The following is a 17200-nucleotide window of genomic DNA, read 5'->3' on the forward strand; positions in this document are numbered from 1 at the left end:
ATCCGATAAAAGTTTTTAAATATATATATTAAAGATTAATTAACTTCAACTCATTCAGGAAACCCTTCCAGGGCCGTCACGAAACCCTGGTTGACAGAGCCTGGTTTATTAGAAGAAATTTAGAAATATCAATCAATATATATTTGCCCCACCACAATTCCCTAAAACCAAGAAAACCCAGAAAATCATAACAGATAGCTTACTGCCTAACACTTTGAATGTATTTCTTTTATTGACCATATGATAAGTGTAGTATAGCCAGGTAAACTTGCCCTGGGCACCAAATAGGCTAGATACGCCATTGCAGTCCTTAGGTGGGAGACACCTAAGGAAGAATTTGCAGAGGAAGGCTGTTTCTCACTTGCCTGGAAAGCCTCTTCCTGGGATCACCAGAACTACCTTGCAACTTGATGGGGCTTGTGTCCGTATTACCTAATCCTTTTACTGGAGACCCTAGGGACTGAACCTGAGATTTTCTGCATACGAAGTAGATACTATACCTCTGAAACTCCCCGTCCCTTTCTTATGGACTAGACACCATATGGTGAATACTCCCTAGGCATATGCTAACATGAATATTATGGGGAGGGCAACACAGCAGAGTTTTAATTAGGTCGAAAATTAGTTGGAATCAAGAAGCGGAATAGAGACCCTTCAGAATAGAAGAAACCAGTCGTGGCACGGTTGTCCTAGTTTTGATAAGCTACTTAACGCAAAAAAAAGCACACAAGGAAATACTTATTTATACAATGCATGATTAAAATGTAGAATTGGCTGCCAGAGGATGGAGAGATGCCCATGGGCATAAACAACTTTCCAAGGAGGAATGGACTGATTTAGGCCTATCAATAGCTACGAATCCAGGGCAGAGTTGCAACATCTGGCGAAGGTCTCCCCGTAAAGCTTTCTATCATTGGTCCTCCAGTGGAACCGTTTGGCCCCTGGGTGGCACAGGTTACAAGATGGACAACTAGTCTGATCTAGAAGGGCCCTTCTTCTGTCCTTATGCAAACACTTGTGATCCTTGAAAAAAACCAAGATTTGGTAAGCTACTAAAATACTTTGCATGGCGAACACATCCCAAGTTCTTGTTGGACAGACAACTCAGCAAATTCTAATTCGACAGGGTCCCGCTGGGTTCTCCCTGTGCCCTTTCGATGAAGAATCTGAAATCAGCAGCATTATCTGAATGCGATTCAAGGCTGCAGGTGTTAGAACAGGTGAAAGCAGGCCATACGCTGGTGGGGAAGATCAAGCAACGTATGTCCTAAGGAACATTCATTATAAATAAATGCTCGTGTTTTCATATATTTTTTTCTTTTCTTTTTTCATTTTTATGTGTATTGTAGGCCACAAGTTCGTATTCCTTTAACCTTTTGGGGGTTTTCTTGATTCAGATTTTTTAAGCATTTTCTCCTCTTTTGCCCTTAACCTTTAAGGTTTATCAAGACTGTTTCCTTCTTGTTTGGCTTTAGGGAGATGAATGCAGTATAATTTGTCCATTTGTGCAAAGAACATGCATGCTAACAGTCTCTGCGTGTGTTGCTGTGGGGGGGGGAGGGGAGGGACCCATTTGCAAGGTTGCTTGAGAAGGCAAATTATTTTACGCATCAACTCTGTGTTGGAACTGGCGGACGAGATTAATACGCTTCTTAAATTACCATTACCGGGGGTCAATTAATAAGTGAACCAACCTTGTGGATGTCATTCCAAGAGACCAGTTACGGATCCATAATGGTCCTTGTCAAATTACGTAAATTTGAGAAAATGAGAATGCTGTCAGCTAAATGAGAAGCCAGGATATACCTTCTAATTGCATTCTCCATAAGGTAAATGAGGCTTTCTCACGGTTGTTGATCGGAGGGACCATGAAGCAAGAACCAGAGAGCCTGTAGTAAAAGAGTGCCGAAGTGCATGAAGACCTTGGGTGGACAGATGAATTCAGGGAATAAAAAACTGCAACCATCTGGAGATGGGTCTCAAGTTTGCTGTGGGAATAATTTCTAGGTCCCACGTACTTGGGGGAAAGTAGCAAAATCCAAAGAGAAACAGCTAAGGGTATTCCACTGAAGTCACCAGACCCTTTCTTTTCATTCCGTTCTTTTTCTTTCAAATCGTTTGGCCCGAAAAAGCACTTTCGACATTTCCTTCAAAATATTGCTTTGGTGAAGCTTGAAAGAGGGAGAAAAAAGGAGGGGGGGGGGCAGACATGGTTCCCCCACCCCTTAAGAAACGTTTGCTTCTCTCACAGTTCCTAAAGGTTGGACTTCTACTCCAAATTCACCTTGAACAATCGCTGTGGACAAAATTCATGTCAGCTGTGATTATCTGGAGCTTATTCTTTCTGTCAATCTCGTGGCAGGCGCTACAAAAAAACTCAATAAAAAAAAAGTCAAGTGAGGGAGTTTTTAACGTCTTTGTTTTCTTCACAATCTCGTCCTGCCTTCTTCTTCGCTGAGATTTTCTTTCTTTCTTTATTTATTTTGATTTCTATGCCGCCCATTTCTTTGCAGCTCTGCGCGGTTCACACAGAACATTATAACTCACATGAAACATTATGCAGACTATAACATCAAAACGACTTTCAAAAAAACATTTTGGTTCATATTTCTTTCCATTTTCAGAGAGATTTAGTGGTGCAGCACCATGTTATTATTTTTAATATATATATATTTTGCGACAAACTTCACATTGTCTTATTTTTCGCGGGGAACATCCTTTCTTACACCTTGCCTTGGTTTTCATTCACACCTCGGGTCACCGAGGATCCTATGCCCAATTTCCTCCCCTGCTTTGAAGGCCTGGGCCAATTTTCTCTAAATAAAATGTGGTGGGGAACATCCCTGCCAGGGGGGTGAATCTAATAACAAATACACTGTGCTTTTATTGTAAGAACTGAAGAGCAACGATAACATCCTTTCAGTTCCCTTTTCTTCTTCTCTCTTGAGAATAAACTGTCACCCTCGATTTCTCTTATTCCCTTTCCTTCCAACACTAATTATGCTGCAGGAGACCTCAAAGGTGCAGATTTCTGGTCCTCCTATCCTTTAGGTTTCCTATAAATTTTGAATTATATAACACTACACCTGTCTGGCTATTCAGTTTAATTTTGTACTTAAATGGGTTAAAAAAATCACTTTATTTATATCTTGACTTTCACCCCACTGGAGACCCAAAGTACTTTAGACCAGGGGTAGTCAACCTGCGGTCCTCCACATGTTCATGGACTACAATTCCCATGAAACCCTGCCAGCAAATGCTGGCAGGGGCTCATGGGAATTGTAGTCCATGAACATCTGGAGGACCACTACTTTAGACCATCCTCAGGCCAGTCACTGTTAGAGCTTTCTCAGCCCCTTACAAGGGACAGAAGGGGTAGAAAACAGTTAAAAGCTAGGTACAAAAAAGTCATCCTCTCCTTCTACTTCTTCTTGTCCTCCTCCTCCTCCTCCTCTGCATGCATAAAGAACTAGGCCTACCCAACTTGGCTCCCCAACATTGGAGCAGTTTTATGGTTACTGCCCTGATCATCACAAAGTCTGAGCTTGCTGTTACTGTCCAGGACTCACCTAGAATTCCATGTCAGAAACTGGGATATTTTTTAATTCGAAGCCATCCGTTCATCAAATTTGCTCGCATCCCTGCTTCTAAGGAGAACTGTCTGTTCTTTTTCACTTTCAGAGCACTTCTACATTTTGTCTGACACTTGCAGGGATCCTGTCCATTGCATAGGGGTCTTAAGGGGCGTGGCTCAGAGGGGAGCCATGTTGGTTGGCAGGAGAACATCTAGAAGTCCAAGAGTGCTTTAAAGAGGAAAAATATTTGATGGGTATGAACTTATGATAGTGTTGCCAGGACCTTCCTGGAAAATGGCAGGGGATGGGAGGGGCAGACTTACTGACTTACTACCATAGAGTTTTTGTTGAAATACTAGAGTGATACCCTGATGTGACACTGTCACTTCCGGGTCATGTGGACAGTGATATATGGACAATGGCAATGCTGCCCTCCCTCAGCAGATCCTCCCTGTTTTTGTAGTAAGTTTCCCCCGCCAGACAGCTAATCGGCAACCAAGGGACTGGGCCCAGAAGTGGGGGGCCGGCAACCCTAGCTTTTGAGCCAAAACTTTGAAACTCTTGCCCATCTCTTAAATGCGACCGCACTTGAATCTAGCTGTTCTTGTGTGTTGAATCTCAGTGTCAAAACACTAGCACAAGTCGGAGGACTCTGCTCATAAATAAACGGAGTTGTGAACAAACCCGACATTAATCAACATTAATCATACTGCTGCGGTTTACCAACTGCCTTCTGGATGACAAATGCATTGGCAGCATTGGAAACGTATTCACAGCAGAGAAAATGACTTAGCGATTATCAGCAGGCCCTCGCTGACGCCTGGCCGGCGTTCGATTAGCAGAAATGGATTAGGAAAAGCACAGAACGAAACTGTCCTGCCAATAAGGAAATAAAACTGACCCTCCTGAAGAATCTGTTTGCCATCAGCTTGACTTGAACGCATTCATTGCAACGGGTTAGATTTTTATATTTTTCCCTGCTATCAAATCTCGGTGGGTCCTCGGGGAAACAAGCAAATGAGATTTCAAGAATTATGAATGTAATTTACTCACGTCCTGCTTATGTCCCCAACAGGAGACCCAAAAGTGGCTTACACAATACTCCCTTTCTCCAGGTTACTCTCACTGCAATTCCAGGAGCTAAATAAGGCTGCGAGGTTACAGCTGGCCCAAGGTCACCAAGCAAGTGTCTGTGGCAGAGCAGAGATTCGAACCAGGATCTCCTCAGTCCAACACTCGAAGCACTATGTCATATTGCTGGACAGGTGACATGAGGAACTGGAGGAAGGGATTTTGTCACAGCAAACAGCCATGCCCATGCTTGGCTCTTGTGGCCCTTTCTTGCATGCCCAGGGAAATGCCAATCACCACGTTGGGGTTGGGAGGTGAATTTCCTCCAGGCCCGACTGGGCAGAGATTCTGGGTTTTTTTGGCATTCTGGGGGCATCATTTGGGCATAGAACTGAGATCACTGTGGTGGGCAAATGGTTGTGAATTTCCTGCATTCTGCAGGGGGTTGTGAATTTCCTACATTATGTAGTTGTGAATTTCCTGCATTCTGCAGGGGGCTGGACTAGATGACCCTGGAGGTACCGATGGGACCTAAGATTTTATGATTCTAAGCTGGCCTGTACAAACAAGTCTTTTAAGATGATGATTGGAAAAGGGGCAGAGAAGCGCAACTAAAATGATGAAGGGGATGGAATCTTTTCCCTGTGAAGGAAGGTTAAAGGCTCTTAAGCTTGGAGAAACAATGACTTTGATGACTGAGGGATGAGAAAATTATACATGGGGTAAAGAAATTCTTTCCCTTCTTTCTCACCATGCAAGAACTCATGGGACACTCCATGAAATGAATGAGCAGGAGGCTTAGATGAAAGGAAGTCCTTCTTGACAAGTGGAATTTGCTGCCTCAGGAAACGGTTGCTGCTACAAGCATAGACAGCTTCAAGAGGGGATTGGAGAAACATCTGGATCAGAGGTCCCTCAGTGGCTCTTAGCCACAAGGTGCAGATGGCACACTCTGTCCCGACTCCCGGGCAGTGATGCTCTGTTTTCTTGGTGCTTGGGGAGCAACAGTGGGAGGGCTTCTGGAGTTCTGGCCCTGCTGGTGGACCTCCAGATGACCCTATATCACTGTGTGACACAGAGTGTTGGAATGGGTGGACCATTGGCCTGATCCTACATGGCTTCTCTTATGATAATAGGACAACAGGAGGCCAGTTTTAGGCTCACTTGCTGATGTCAAGTCGCTGGCAGTTCACTCCTGAGCAGAATCACAGCCTTGTAAACTCACCCTGAATTCCGTGGATTTAGATGGGGGAAAATACCCGCAGTTCATTCTACTCCTTGTGCTAACTAAGAATGCGAGATTTTTCTCCCCCGCCCTTGGCCTACCCTCCTCTCCACAGGAGCCAAACTCCATCAGTAAAAGCATTTGGCACTTGCAAATAAAACACTGAAGATACCTAAATTATTGCATTTGTCAAGGAAGCAATATCTAGCATATGGATTTGTTTGCTCATATTACAGTGAGGTATCGCTTGTTGGGGCTGCCTGCCTTATTTGACACTACCGTACCTGTTTGGAATATAGATATTAGCATGGATATATCATAAACATGAAGAGCGGGTTTACGGGGGGGAAAATCTATTTTTAAGGAATTTATTCCAAAAGTGTTTACCCAGTAGATGGTGAATCTATTTACTGTCAACTGTGATGAGGGCTCATTTATATCAGGCTCTTCCCCAAGTAATATTTCTGTATGCAGATGCTTTACTGTGACACATCCGGTCTCTGGAGCTGACGCTCTCACTGCTAGGGAGGCCTGGTCCTCCCCGGTCTTCAGCGTTGGGTTTGTGGGGGACGGGGACCTCAGAGGGGTAGGATGCTCTAGGCAGTGGTTCTCAACCTGGGGGTCGGGACCCCTTTGGGGGTCAAACAACCCTTTCATGGGTTGTGGCAGGGCAAGCAACTTGGCTAGGGAGGTGCCATCCACACAACAGCCTTGCGGGGTAGATAGACATAGAGCGTTCGTCTGTTTGGAGCAGCGGAAAAGAGCGAGATAGGCATGGTGGGACAAGAGGCAGAACTGAACTGAGAAACCCCAGGGAAAAAACCAATTTATATACAATCATGAACCATGGATAGTCACACCACTGGTCAGTTTTGGTCTAATTTCTGAGAAAGAACACTTGCATAATTTTATGGTTGGGGGTCACCACAACAGGAGAAACTGTACTTAAAGGGTCGCGGCACTAGGAAGGTTGAGAACCACTGGCCTAGAGCATCCAGGAGAAGGATCTGTCCAGTCGCTGCTTGAAGACTGCAGGACACTCTTGGGGAGTGGATCCAGGAGTGGGGGGGGGATTTGGAGTAGGGAGGGACCTCAATAGAGTATAATGCTATGGAGCCCCCCTCCAAAGCAGCCATTTTCTCCAGGAGAACTGCTCTCCTTAGTCTGATGAGCTGTAATTCCAGGGGATTCCCAGGTCCCACCTGAGGACCGGTGTCCCTATGAGAAGGTGACCAAATGGGACATGGGAGAGGATGTTCATGGCCATGGCACCAAAGTTCTAGAACAGGGAGATTCCGGAGCTAGCTTTGTGTCATGGTTAAGAGCAGCAGCCTCTAATCTCGAGAACTGGATTCGATTCCCCACTTCATCTCCACATGCAGCCAGAGTCCCAATTCTCCCAGAGCTCTTTCAGCCGCACCTACCTCACAGAGTGCCTGTTTTGGGGAGGGGAAGGGTAAGATGTTTGCAAGCTGCATTGAGACTCCTTGGAGACTCTTCCCACCGGTGCCTAAAGGGAACCTCCACTTTCAGAGACAGTTGGCATCCGAATCACAGTGCCAAGCGACAGCATCAAGGAAAGGTCCTCCATGCCCTGTTGCTTTTTGTCTAAAGCAGGGGTAGTCAACCTGTGGTCCTCCAGATGTCCATGGACTACAAGTTCCATGAGCATTTGCTGGCAGGGGCTCATGGGAATTGTAGTCCATGGACATCTGGAGGACCACAGGTTGACTACCCCTGGTCTAAAGGAGCTGGTTGGCCCCTTTGTGAGACGGGATGCTGGACTAACTGGACACAGGTCCAATCCACAGGTCCAATCCAGCTCTCCTGATGGTCTTATCTTCCTTTTTGCTCTTCTGGACGCTGTTCTAAATTTCTGGTTGTGTGATAGAAAGTCATGATTGGCTTTTGATCCCTCCAATAACTAGGGTTGCCAGACCCCACCAAGCCCTGCCCCCCCCCCAGCCACCCATTAGCTGGCTGGCAGGGTAATGTATCAGTCGAATGAGGAAGGCCCAGGCCATGTTGCTGGTGTCACGAAGAATGTCATCATGCCAGCAACTACCAGGAAATGCTCTGATAGTTGAACAAGGACTCTATGGTAGAAGCCAGATTTACCATAGAGTTTTTACCCAAGTACCAGTGTCGAGCAGAAGTTGCTGGTGCAATGACATCACTTCTTGTGCCATGCCAGCAATATAGTCTGGGCCTTCCTGCTTCACCTGCTGATTGTCAGAAGAGAAATGGCCACCTTGCTAATAACATAGATGGAGTCTTTCCCCTCCCCTAAGGGTTAAATGAGGAGGCGTTGACAGATACCTTTTGAACACAGAAGCAAAATGTCAGATGAAGGATCATCTCAGCGTTCTGATATCCTCTTTTGGCCCTGGGTGGTGTTGTGTAGGCACATTTGCCTTAACGGCAGGGATGTTAATTATTTGGCTTGTTTTAGAGCCAGCCCATTTGTCAGAAATTGCAGGCTCTGCGTCTCTAATTGCTACTACGAGGGACTAAAAAGGTGTGATTTCTTTTCTTTTCTTTTTTGGTAGGTGACTTCAGATTGGTTGCAGTGGGTGTTTTCCTCATCTGTACTTTACTTATTTTCTCCACGGGGCTTTGAAGGTGGAATTTCCTTCGAGGTTTGTTTTATAGGCTTCCGGAGCTGGTGGCGCATTTTGGTGCAGCAGGTTTCTTGCGCCGTGATCTGGAAATTCATTCCCGCTTGGAGTGGTTTATTTTGCAGGTTGCCCTTGCTAATGCAGTGGGAAGGGGGAGGGGAAAACCTCTGCCTTGGTTTCCTTGAGGTTTACACAGTGCTTCTTCAAACCAGTACCTAGAGTAGGGCTCTCAACACGATATCCGATACTTATTTCCGTGAAAAGCTCATCAGAATAATTCCATTCTACACTTTTTACTACCTGGCACTCTTCTGAGGATCTGCCAACTTCTCCTTCCCTCTGTTTCCTGTCTACCCCCCCCCCCACATGTATCACACATTTAAGGTTATTGTGCTTTATAATGTGGCGTCGGTAGTGAGGTGGATCTAGCCATTTGGCAGATTCGAATCTGTCCTTCAACCTATCACGTCAAAACTGCATGATGTCAAAGCCCTGCTATAAACCGTATTGGTCAGATGACAACCGGGGTTCTGCATGTGGTTTGTGAAGCCTCTCTTCAAGAAGGATGTGGACAAAATGGCGAGGGTACAAAGGAGAGCGATGAGGATGATCCAGGGCCTGGGGACCAAGCCCTGGGAGGAAAGGCTGAGGGACTTGGAAATGTTCAGCCTGGAAAAGAGGTGGTTGAGCGGGGACTGGGTGGCTCTCTTCAAGTATTTGAAAGGTTGTCCCTTGGAGGAGGGCAAGGAAAGGTTCCTGTGGGCAGCAGAGGAAAGGACCCACAGGGACTGCTTTAAACCACGTGTAGAACGGTACCAGCTACATTTCAGGATGTTGCCATCCACTACCTGGAGGATGGCAGCTCTAGCACTACTCCATACTTACGGACTTTTGGAAAAGTGGTAGAAATCAGGTATCTTCACCTTAAAGAAAGAAACTCGTAAAGAATACATTGATTCCAAAGCAAGGCCAGTGTTCCTTGTGATTTCCTCCCCGCTTTCTATGATGCCAATACCAGCCTCCCACTCTGGGACTTACAGGTTATAATTGGTCTCTGCGCAGAGGACGGCAAGAAGCCGAATTTGATCCATCTCGCAGGGAAAGCTTGCAGCCGTCCTTTTGAAACAGGAGGCTCGGTCTAAATTGCAGCCACTGGAAGGTAAACGCCACCCCCTCCCCTCCCCTCCCCTCCCTGCCCTCCTCGGGTGTGCAATAACGTTTCAATCTTTGATGTTATCAAAGCATCATAAAAGTCAAAAAGGCTGACAGTGACAATTCCAATTTGGCTTCAGTTCTCTGTGCCCGGTCTCAGCGCTGGCGGTTCTCTTTTTCCTCCTCCCCTTTGCTTGTTACCTCCAAATACATGGAATTCTACTGATGCCACTGACAGTCGGCCACTTCGAATTACCTCTTCTGCCCAGTGGCTTTGCCAATACAACGCCCCTGTCACATATTTCCACAATTTTATCAGCACAGCTCATTGCTACAGAGATCTTTAAACAGATTAGGGCAAAATAAAGTATAGCTAATTTAACTTTTCTCTTGGTGGAAACGGCGGGGTGGGGGGAGGAGAGAGGCGGCTTTAGCTACAGCGACTGGGAGTCTGGCAATTTGAGAAGCCAGACATTGGTTTCGATATTAGATTTTACGGTGTTAACGAGCAGCTGGGGGGAAATGCATGGATTTCGAGGTGGGCAGCGTCTGCGGAAGCTTCCCAAGCCAACGTGTTGACTAACAGGCTTCGGCGTTTCTAATTATCTGTTTTCTGTCTCAAAAATTAATCTCGGAGACGGGGAGCGACGCTGGGCCACCTCGATGCATTAATTGCCGAAGAAATAATGCTTCTGCCAATGAGTCCCAAATTAGCTGGATTAATGGCTCAATGGCCTCCGGCTGGGAGGTTTCAAGGGTTTTCCCACCCCAAAGTTCTCCAGAGGCCATCGGAGCAGGCCCATGCAGTGAAATGCCAAGGGGTACCAGGACTACATTCTACAGCAGGGGTAGTCAAATTGCAGCCCTCCAGATGTCCATGGACTACAATTCCCAGGAGCCCCTGCCAGAGAACATCTGGAGGACATCTGGAGGGCCGCTGTTTGACTACCCGTGTTCTACAGACACATGAGAATGCATTCAGGTGGAGAGAGGGTGGGATTTTGGAGAATAAGTCTTCTAATGGAGGGCTCTGAGAAAGATAAATTTGGACACACTTTAAGTGTGGGAGCCTCTGCCGTTATATTTTACTACCTTATAGTCCCCAATATTATGTTATGTTATTAGAATCATAGAATCATAGAGTTGAAAGGGACCTCCTGGGTCATCTAGGCCAACCCCCTGCACTATGCAGGACACTCACCACCCTCTCGCTCACCCACTGTCACCTGCCACTCCCCCTTGAACCTTCACAGATTCAGCCTCTCCGTCAGGTGGCTATCTAGCCTCTTTTTAAAAATCTTCAAGATGGAGATCCCATCACCTCCCGAGGAAGCCTGTTCCATTGAGAAACCGCTCTGACTGTCAGGAACTTCTTCCGGATGTTTAGATGGAATTTCTTTTGAATTCATTTCATCCTATTGGTTCTGGTCTGTCCCTCTGGGGCAAGAGAGAACAATTCTGCTCCATCCTCCATATGGCACCCTTTTAAATCCTTGAAGATGGTTATCAGATCCCCTCTCAGTCGTCTCCTCTCCAGGCTAAACAGACCAAGCTCCCCCAGCCTTTCCTCATACATCTTGGTCTCCAAACCCCTCACCATCTTTGTTGCCCCCCTCTGGACACGCTGCAGTTTGTCAACATCCCTCTTCAACTGGGGTGCCCAAAACTGAACACAGGCTGAATAAGGCTGAACCAGAGCAGAGTTAAGTGTATTTAAAACATCAGACCACTGAAGAAGACTTCAAGAGAGGTTGAAACGGGTTCGGGTTTTTTGTATCTGTTCATTTATCCATGTGTCAATATGCTCTGGATTTGTACAATGGGGTGCGTCTAATGTTGATGTTTTAACATTTTTTAATGTGCACATGGGCAGCAATAAAGATTTATCTTTTAATATTTAATACTTTTTCTGCTGCTCAACCTATAAGGTTCCCGACTTTTAAGAGTGTTGTTCATGTAGATTGCCGGAGTCACACTCAGGGTTCATCTGACTTTCCAGAAACTACCCCCTCCCCCCTCTCAAGGAACAGTCTGTAAAGGTCCTGAAAATAGTGCAGTGCTTCTTCTCAAGGCGTCAATAAATAGAAAGAATTCAGAATTGTCTTTGGTGTAGGAAAAGGACCGTGTTTCCTTGTTGCACTAATGGAAATCCATGCATATTTAAGCCCCAGAAGCAAACAGAATATGACAAATCGGGTGACGGCTATGAGCTGTAACACTTGCAATGAATATCTTCCTAAGAATTTATGTTTCAGTGGTGCATAGCACTGTCATATTAACCATTAAATATGTTCCTGGATTAGGAAAGGGAATTTAATGTTTGTGATTCTCAAACCACAGATCCCTATCCCAGAAATTATTGACTGGAAGGAATAGTTGAATAATTATTGATGTAGTATGCTCTCTTTCTCTCTTTCTACATAGTTGTTTCTCTTCCACCAAAAGCTATTTTATTCTTAAAGCAGCCTGGTGCTTTACTCTCTCTGCATACTGAAACTCTGCTGACATGGAATCCCAAATCTTGGAAGAAGAAGGGTTGAGTTTTATACCCCACTTTTCCCTGTCCAAAGGAGTCTCAAAGTGGCTTACGATCGCCTTCTCTTCCTCTCCCCACAACAGACACCCTGTGAGGGAGGTAAGGATGAGAGAGCCCGGAGATTACTGAAGAAGAAGAAGAGGAAGAGTTGGTTCTTAAATGATGCTTTGCTCTACCTGAAGGAGTCTCAAAATGGCTTACAGTTGCCCTCCCTTTCCTCTCCCCACAACAGACACCCTGTGAAGGAGGTGAGGCTGAGAGAGCCCTGAGATTCCTGCTCGGTCAGAATAGCTTTATCAGGGCTGTGGCAAGCCCAAGGTCACCCAGCTGGCTGCATGTTGGGGGAGCGGGGAATCAAACCCTGCTCACCACATTAGAAGTCCACACTCCTAACCACTATGCCAAGCTGGCTCCTCTATGGCTCTGATTCCTTGGAATTAGTGGCTTAATTAGCGAGACCCAAATATTCCCTCTTTCTTGAGGACACCATGACAGGTGCATCAAAAATGAAACAAAACTGAGAATTCAAACCTGTCACATGAAGGCAAAGAGGACCAGGACTCTCCCGTTTCATCCGTCTTTGCACTCAGGAGATGTTCTGTTAAAACTGCATTTTCCATCTCTGCCTTCCCTGTTTTGTTTCCCGGAGATAGGGGAGGGACCACAGGGGGTCTACAAAACAATTCTGGGCCTCGTTTGTTTATCCAGTTAATCTATTCCTACTCTGCATGCCTGATATTTATGAGTTATTTATAGGTTTGCAGTGAACCCTACCGGGAGAGAATTAGGTCAGCATTCTAATTCCTTTGTTAAGATGGATAGTTCGTTATCTCATTCCATGGTGAGACACTTTGTTCACGTGGGCGTTTGGCTGTGTAAGGCTGGAACACAATATTTAGGTTTCGAAGAAGCTGGATCCCTTGCATGACTGTGAGGACACTCCTCCCTGCTCCTGTCTGTTTTTGGTCAACCCCAAGGGGTCTTTACACCCTTCCTCTAACCCCGGGGCCCCATCTTGCAGTTAGGGAGATGGAGAGATTTACTGGGATCATGTTTACCAGCCCCATCAGCCATCTTTGAGTAGGGATGCCAGCCTCCAGGTGGGGCCTGGGGATCCCCATGAGCTACAGATCATCTCCTGGCAACAGAAATCAGTTCCCCTGGAGAAAAGGGCTGTCTCGAAGGAGGACTGGGTAGCATTTCCACACCCAGAAGCAGCAGCCCTCTAAACACCAGGGCTAGAGTGCAAAATCAGGGGAAAGCCTTGGCGTCCATGCTGTGCTTTAGGCTTGTGTGCTTCGACTTGGTTTGTCCGCCTTGGAGATCACCAAAGCGGCACATAGGAGGCCAGCACCGTGGCACAGAGAGGAGGTGGGTTGATGGTACCCCAGCTGGTGGCCACATACAGGCACAGAGCTCTGCGCACATACAGGCACACTACCATTTTTGTCCCCTAGATAAGGGGTAGTCAACCTGTGGTCCTCCAGATGTTCATGGACTACAATTCCCATGAGCCCCTGCCAGCAAACGCTGGCAGGGGCTCATGGGAATTGCAGTCCATGAACATCTGGAGGACCACAGGTTGACTACCCCTGCCCTAGATCCTACAGGCTTTTATGGTTGCTTTTTCTTCATACAATTGCATTGGGCCCTTTGGGCTGCAAACAGATGATACGGGAATGTCCCTCCCCCACTCTAACGTTCCGAATACCTCTCAATGTCCCCATCTTTTGCTAGCAAGCGCAGTCTGCATTTGCAAGGCTCCACGCCTGCGGAAGTTTGCCTATCTATTAGCCTCTTTCGGCTTGCCTTGAGACAGCTTTCACTCCCAAAGCACAGCAACACTTTTGGTCAGACCGAGTCCAGGGGGAGGAAAGGGTGTTTTAACAATGCTTTCCCAGGTGAGAATCCAATTAACTTCCCACATGTTGCAACTTGAGAGCACAACGAATCTTTTCAGAGGGCCACCAGCGTAACAACTTTCAGGTTTTTTAGGAAAGAGAATAGAGAAGATTACTTGAGTCACGAATAGGAGGTGATAGGGATCCCCGAGGGATCTGATAATGCCATCTCAGTAGGGGCTGCTGAGGGTGTTTGGCAGTCAAGAATGCAAGGAGAGTCTTGACACTAGGCAATCTACAGCATGAGGGAGATTTTCTTCTGGTTTTTCGGGTCGTGGTTAAGAGTGGCGGCTTCTAATCTGGAGTGCTGGGTTTGATTCCTCACATCTCCATGTGCAGCCAGCTGAGTAACCTTGGGCCAGTCACCATCCTGTCAGACCTGTTTATTTTTTATTTTATTCATGAAATTTATATACCCCACCTTGCTGTGAAGTCTCGCTGGGCGGGACATGAAACCAGCGGGGAATGGGACAGGAACATAGAACATAGGAATGGTGTGAACAATTTAAGAAATGGTTAATGGCACAGTATTTGGGGAATCACGAAGAAGAGGAGTTGGTTCTTATATGCCGCTTTTCTCTATCCGAAGGAGTCTCAAAGCAGCTTACAGTCGCCTTCCCATTCCTCTCCCACAACAGACACCCTGTGAGGTGGGTGAGGCTGACAGAGCCCTGAGATTACTGAAGAAGAAGAAGAAGAAGAAGAAGAAGAAGAAGAAGAAGAAGAAGAAGAAGAAGAAGAAGAAGAAGAAGAAGAAGAAGAAGAAGAAGAAGAAGAAGAAGAAGAAGAAGAAGAAGAAGAAGAGTTGGTTCTTATATGCCGCTTTTCTCTACCTGAAGGAATCTCAAAGCGGCTTACAATCGCCTTCCCTTTCCTGTCCCCACAACAGACACCCTGTGAGGGAGGGGAGGCTGAGAGAGCCCTGATATCACTGCTCAGAACAGCTTTATCAGTGCTGTGGCGAGCCCAAGATCACCCAACTGGCTGCACGTGGAGGAGTAGCGGGGAATCAAATCCGGCTGGCCAGATTAGAAGCCCACACTCCTAATCACTACGACAACCTGGCTCCCTGTAAGGGAACAAGTGAAGGGGTACCAGCAATAGTCAGGGAGAATTTGTTGCCAAGGTTGCCTGATAGAGGGCCATGTTGTGGGAAGGTCCCCATCACTGGTCTCACGATGTTTTTGTTTGGGGGGGGGGGAGGGATTTTGCCGTTTCTCTTGCCCCTTCCTGCTCATATACTATTTCTCTCCATCCCAAACGTTCCGCTTCTGGGCTAACTTACCATTTATTCCGCGCTTCACTATGTTCCCCTTAAGGGTAATTACGCTTGAAGGGGGCCGGGGGGGGGGGAGGAGGGAAAGAGACTTCTTCTAAGCAAACATGCACTTCATTAGCATCCAATTGCGCCTCTCTCTTCCCCCCCCCCTTCCCTCATTGCATCCCCGCAGCAAATTTGGCAATTCAATCGCAAAGTGCCCAATGGGGAACACAGCATGAACTCTCTGAGTTAGTTTTGCTTCTATTGCTGGAGCGCCAGTCGCAAGCCATCCTTGCCTTTCAGCCGCCTCAGAAGCTAACCTTGCCCGGAGCTTATTGTGGCAAAACCGCTGATGTCAGCTCTTGGGGGCGGTATCTTCCTAAATCCCTGCTTCCATGTTTGAAGTCTTAAAACAATCTGGCTCATGTGGCTTTCTCTCCCCCCTCCCTCCTCACAGCTGCAAGTGGAGATCACCGACTCCAGCGGCAAAAGCCTAGAAGGTCCGGTCCCTCTTGACATCATCATCATCGACCAGAATGACAACAGGCCCATCTTTCGGGAAGGGCCGTACGTCGGGCATGTCATGGAAGGCTCTCCGACAGGTAAGCCGGCTTCAGATCTCTCTGTCGGGCCAAAGGTGATCGCTTCTTGCCAGAGGCCATGGCTGTTTCCGATTCCAAAGGGCCATATAACTATCGCGCCTGTATGGATGTAGATATATCAAACTGAGAATGAAATTCACTGCCTACAAATAAAAATATGGTTAAAAAGAGGACATGGAGGAGAGTTACAAGAGGACGTTACCGATTGGGTTTAGTGTCTTGTTTACTCTCAACTAATTTGGCCCTTGTCTTTTTTTTGTGGCCAAAGCAAAGTGGGATACATCTAAGGGAATTAAAGGGAATTTATCAGATAAAAGCTTAACCATTTGATTAGTAACAGTCATATCTAGGACCGCTGTTGGTGGCCTTCTTCTTCTTCTTCTTCTTCTTCTTCTTCTTCTTCTTCTTCTTCCCCCCAATTGGTGTTTATGATTAAATGTTAACATGTCTACTGTAACTGTAACCCCATGGAGCGTTTAATGCAGGATTGCCCCTTGATGTATTCCGTGGGCATATCTGTATGGGAAGAGGAATTCTTGGGGCCCAGAATTTCTAGGTATCCCTCACTTGTGGGCCCTTCCCCTTTCTTCTTTAGCATCTTTGCTAGTAATGATCCTTTCTTTACGTGAACTAGATTTACTGCTGCAAACTCTGCTGGTTATATAAGTGGCAACCTCAATATGCTGCCCTGGACATGATCCATCTTTCATTTGAAAAATTATATGTGTGTGTGTGTGTTAAAAATTCACAGGCAGAAGATTTTATGGGTCTCGTTTTGAAGAAATGTTTAGCAGGGCAGATGTTCTGGCTCCTCAGTTGCCTTGTAAAATGGCTCTTGGTCCCTTGTGATAAAGAGGCTGAGTCCCTTAATTAGGGGAGGAATGGTAAAAGCTGGAGTGATACCAGACTTTTGCTTTAAAGAATTTTTAAAAACTGACAGCCAGTCTTCAGGCAGTCAAGGTGACACGAACAAAACCAGGTGTGAAATTAAAATGTTGTTACTATCTTGAGCCCAATAAAGAATTGAGGCTTTGAACTCTGGTGCTGGAGAAGACTCTTGCGAGTCCCTTGGACTGCAAGGCGAACAAACCGGTCAGTCCTAGAGGAGATCAGCCCTGACTGCTCCTTAGAAGGCCAGATCCTGAAGATGAAACTCAAATACTTTGGCCACCTCATGAGAAGGAAGGACTCCCTGGAGAAGAGCCTAATGCTGGGAGCGATCGGGAGCAAAAGAAGAAGGGGACGACAGAGAATGAGGT

General features: G+C 46.4%; 1 protein-coding gene across 2 annotated transcripts in view; it reads left to right on the forward strand.

The window, feature by feature from the left end:
- CDH13 (cadherin 13) overlaps positions 1-17200 on the forward strand; it is a 416230-nt gene that overhangs the window by 223796 nt on the left and 175234 nt on the right. For both annotated transcript variants that reach the window (XM_077310005.1, XM_077310003.1), the window contains one exon: positions 15797-15941. In XM_077310005.1, coding sequence (XP_077166120.1) covers positions 15797-15941 — 145 coding nt within the window. The remainder of the gene's footprint in view (positions 1-15796; positions 15942-17200) is intronic.

This window comes from Paroedura picta, chromosome 14 (genome assembly GCF_049243985.1).
Source record: "Paroedura picta isolate Pp20150507F chromosome 14, Ppicta_v3.0, whole genome shotgun sequence".
Classification (NCBI taxonomy): Eukaryota; Metazoa; Chordata; class Lepidosauria; order Squamata; family Gekkonidae; genus Paroedura; species Paroedura picta.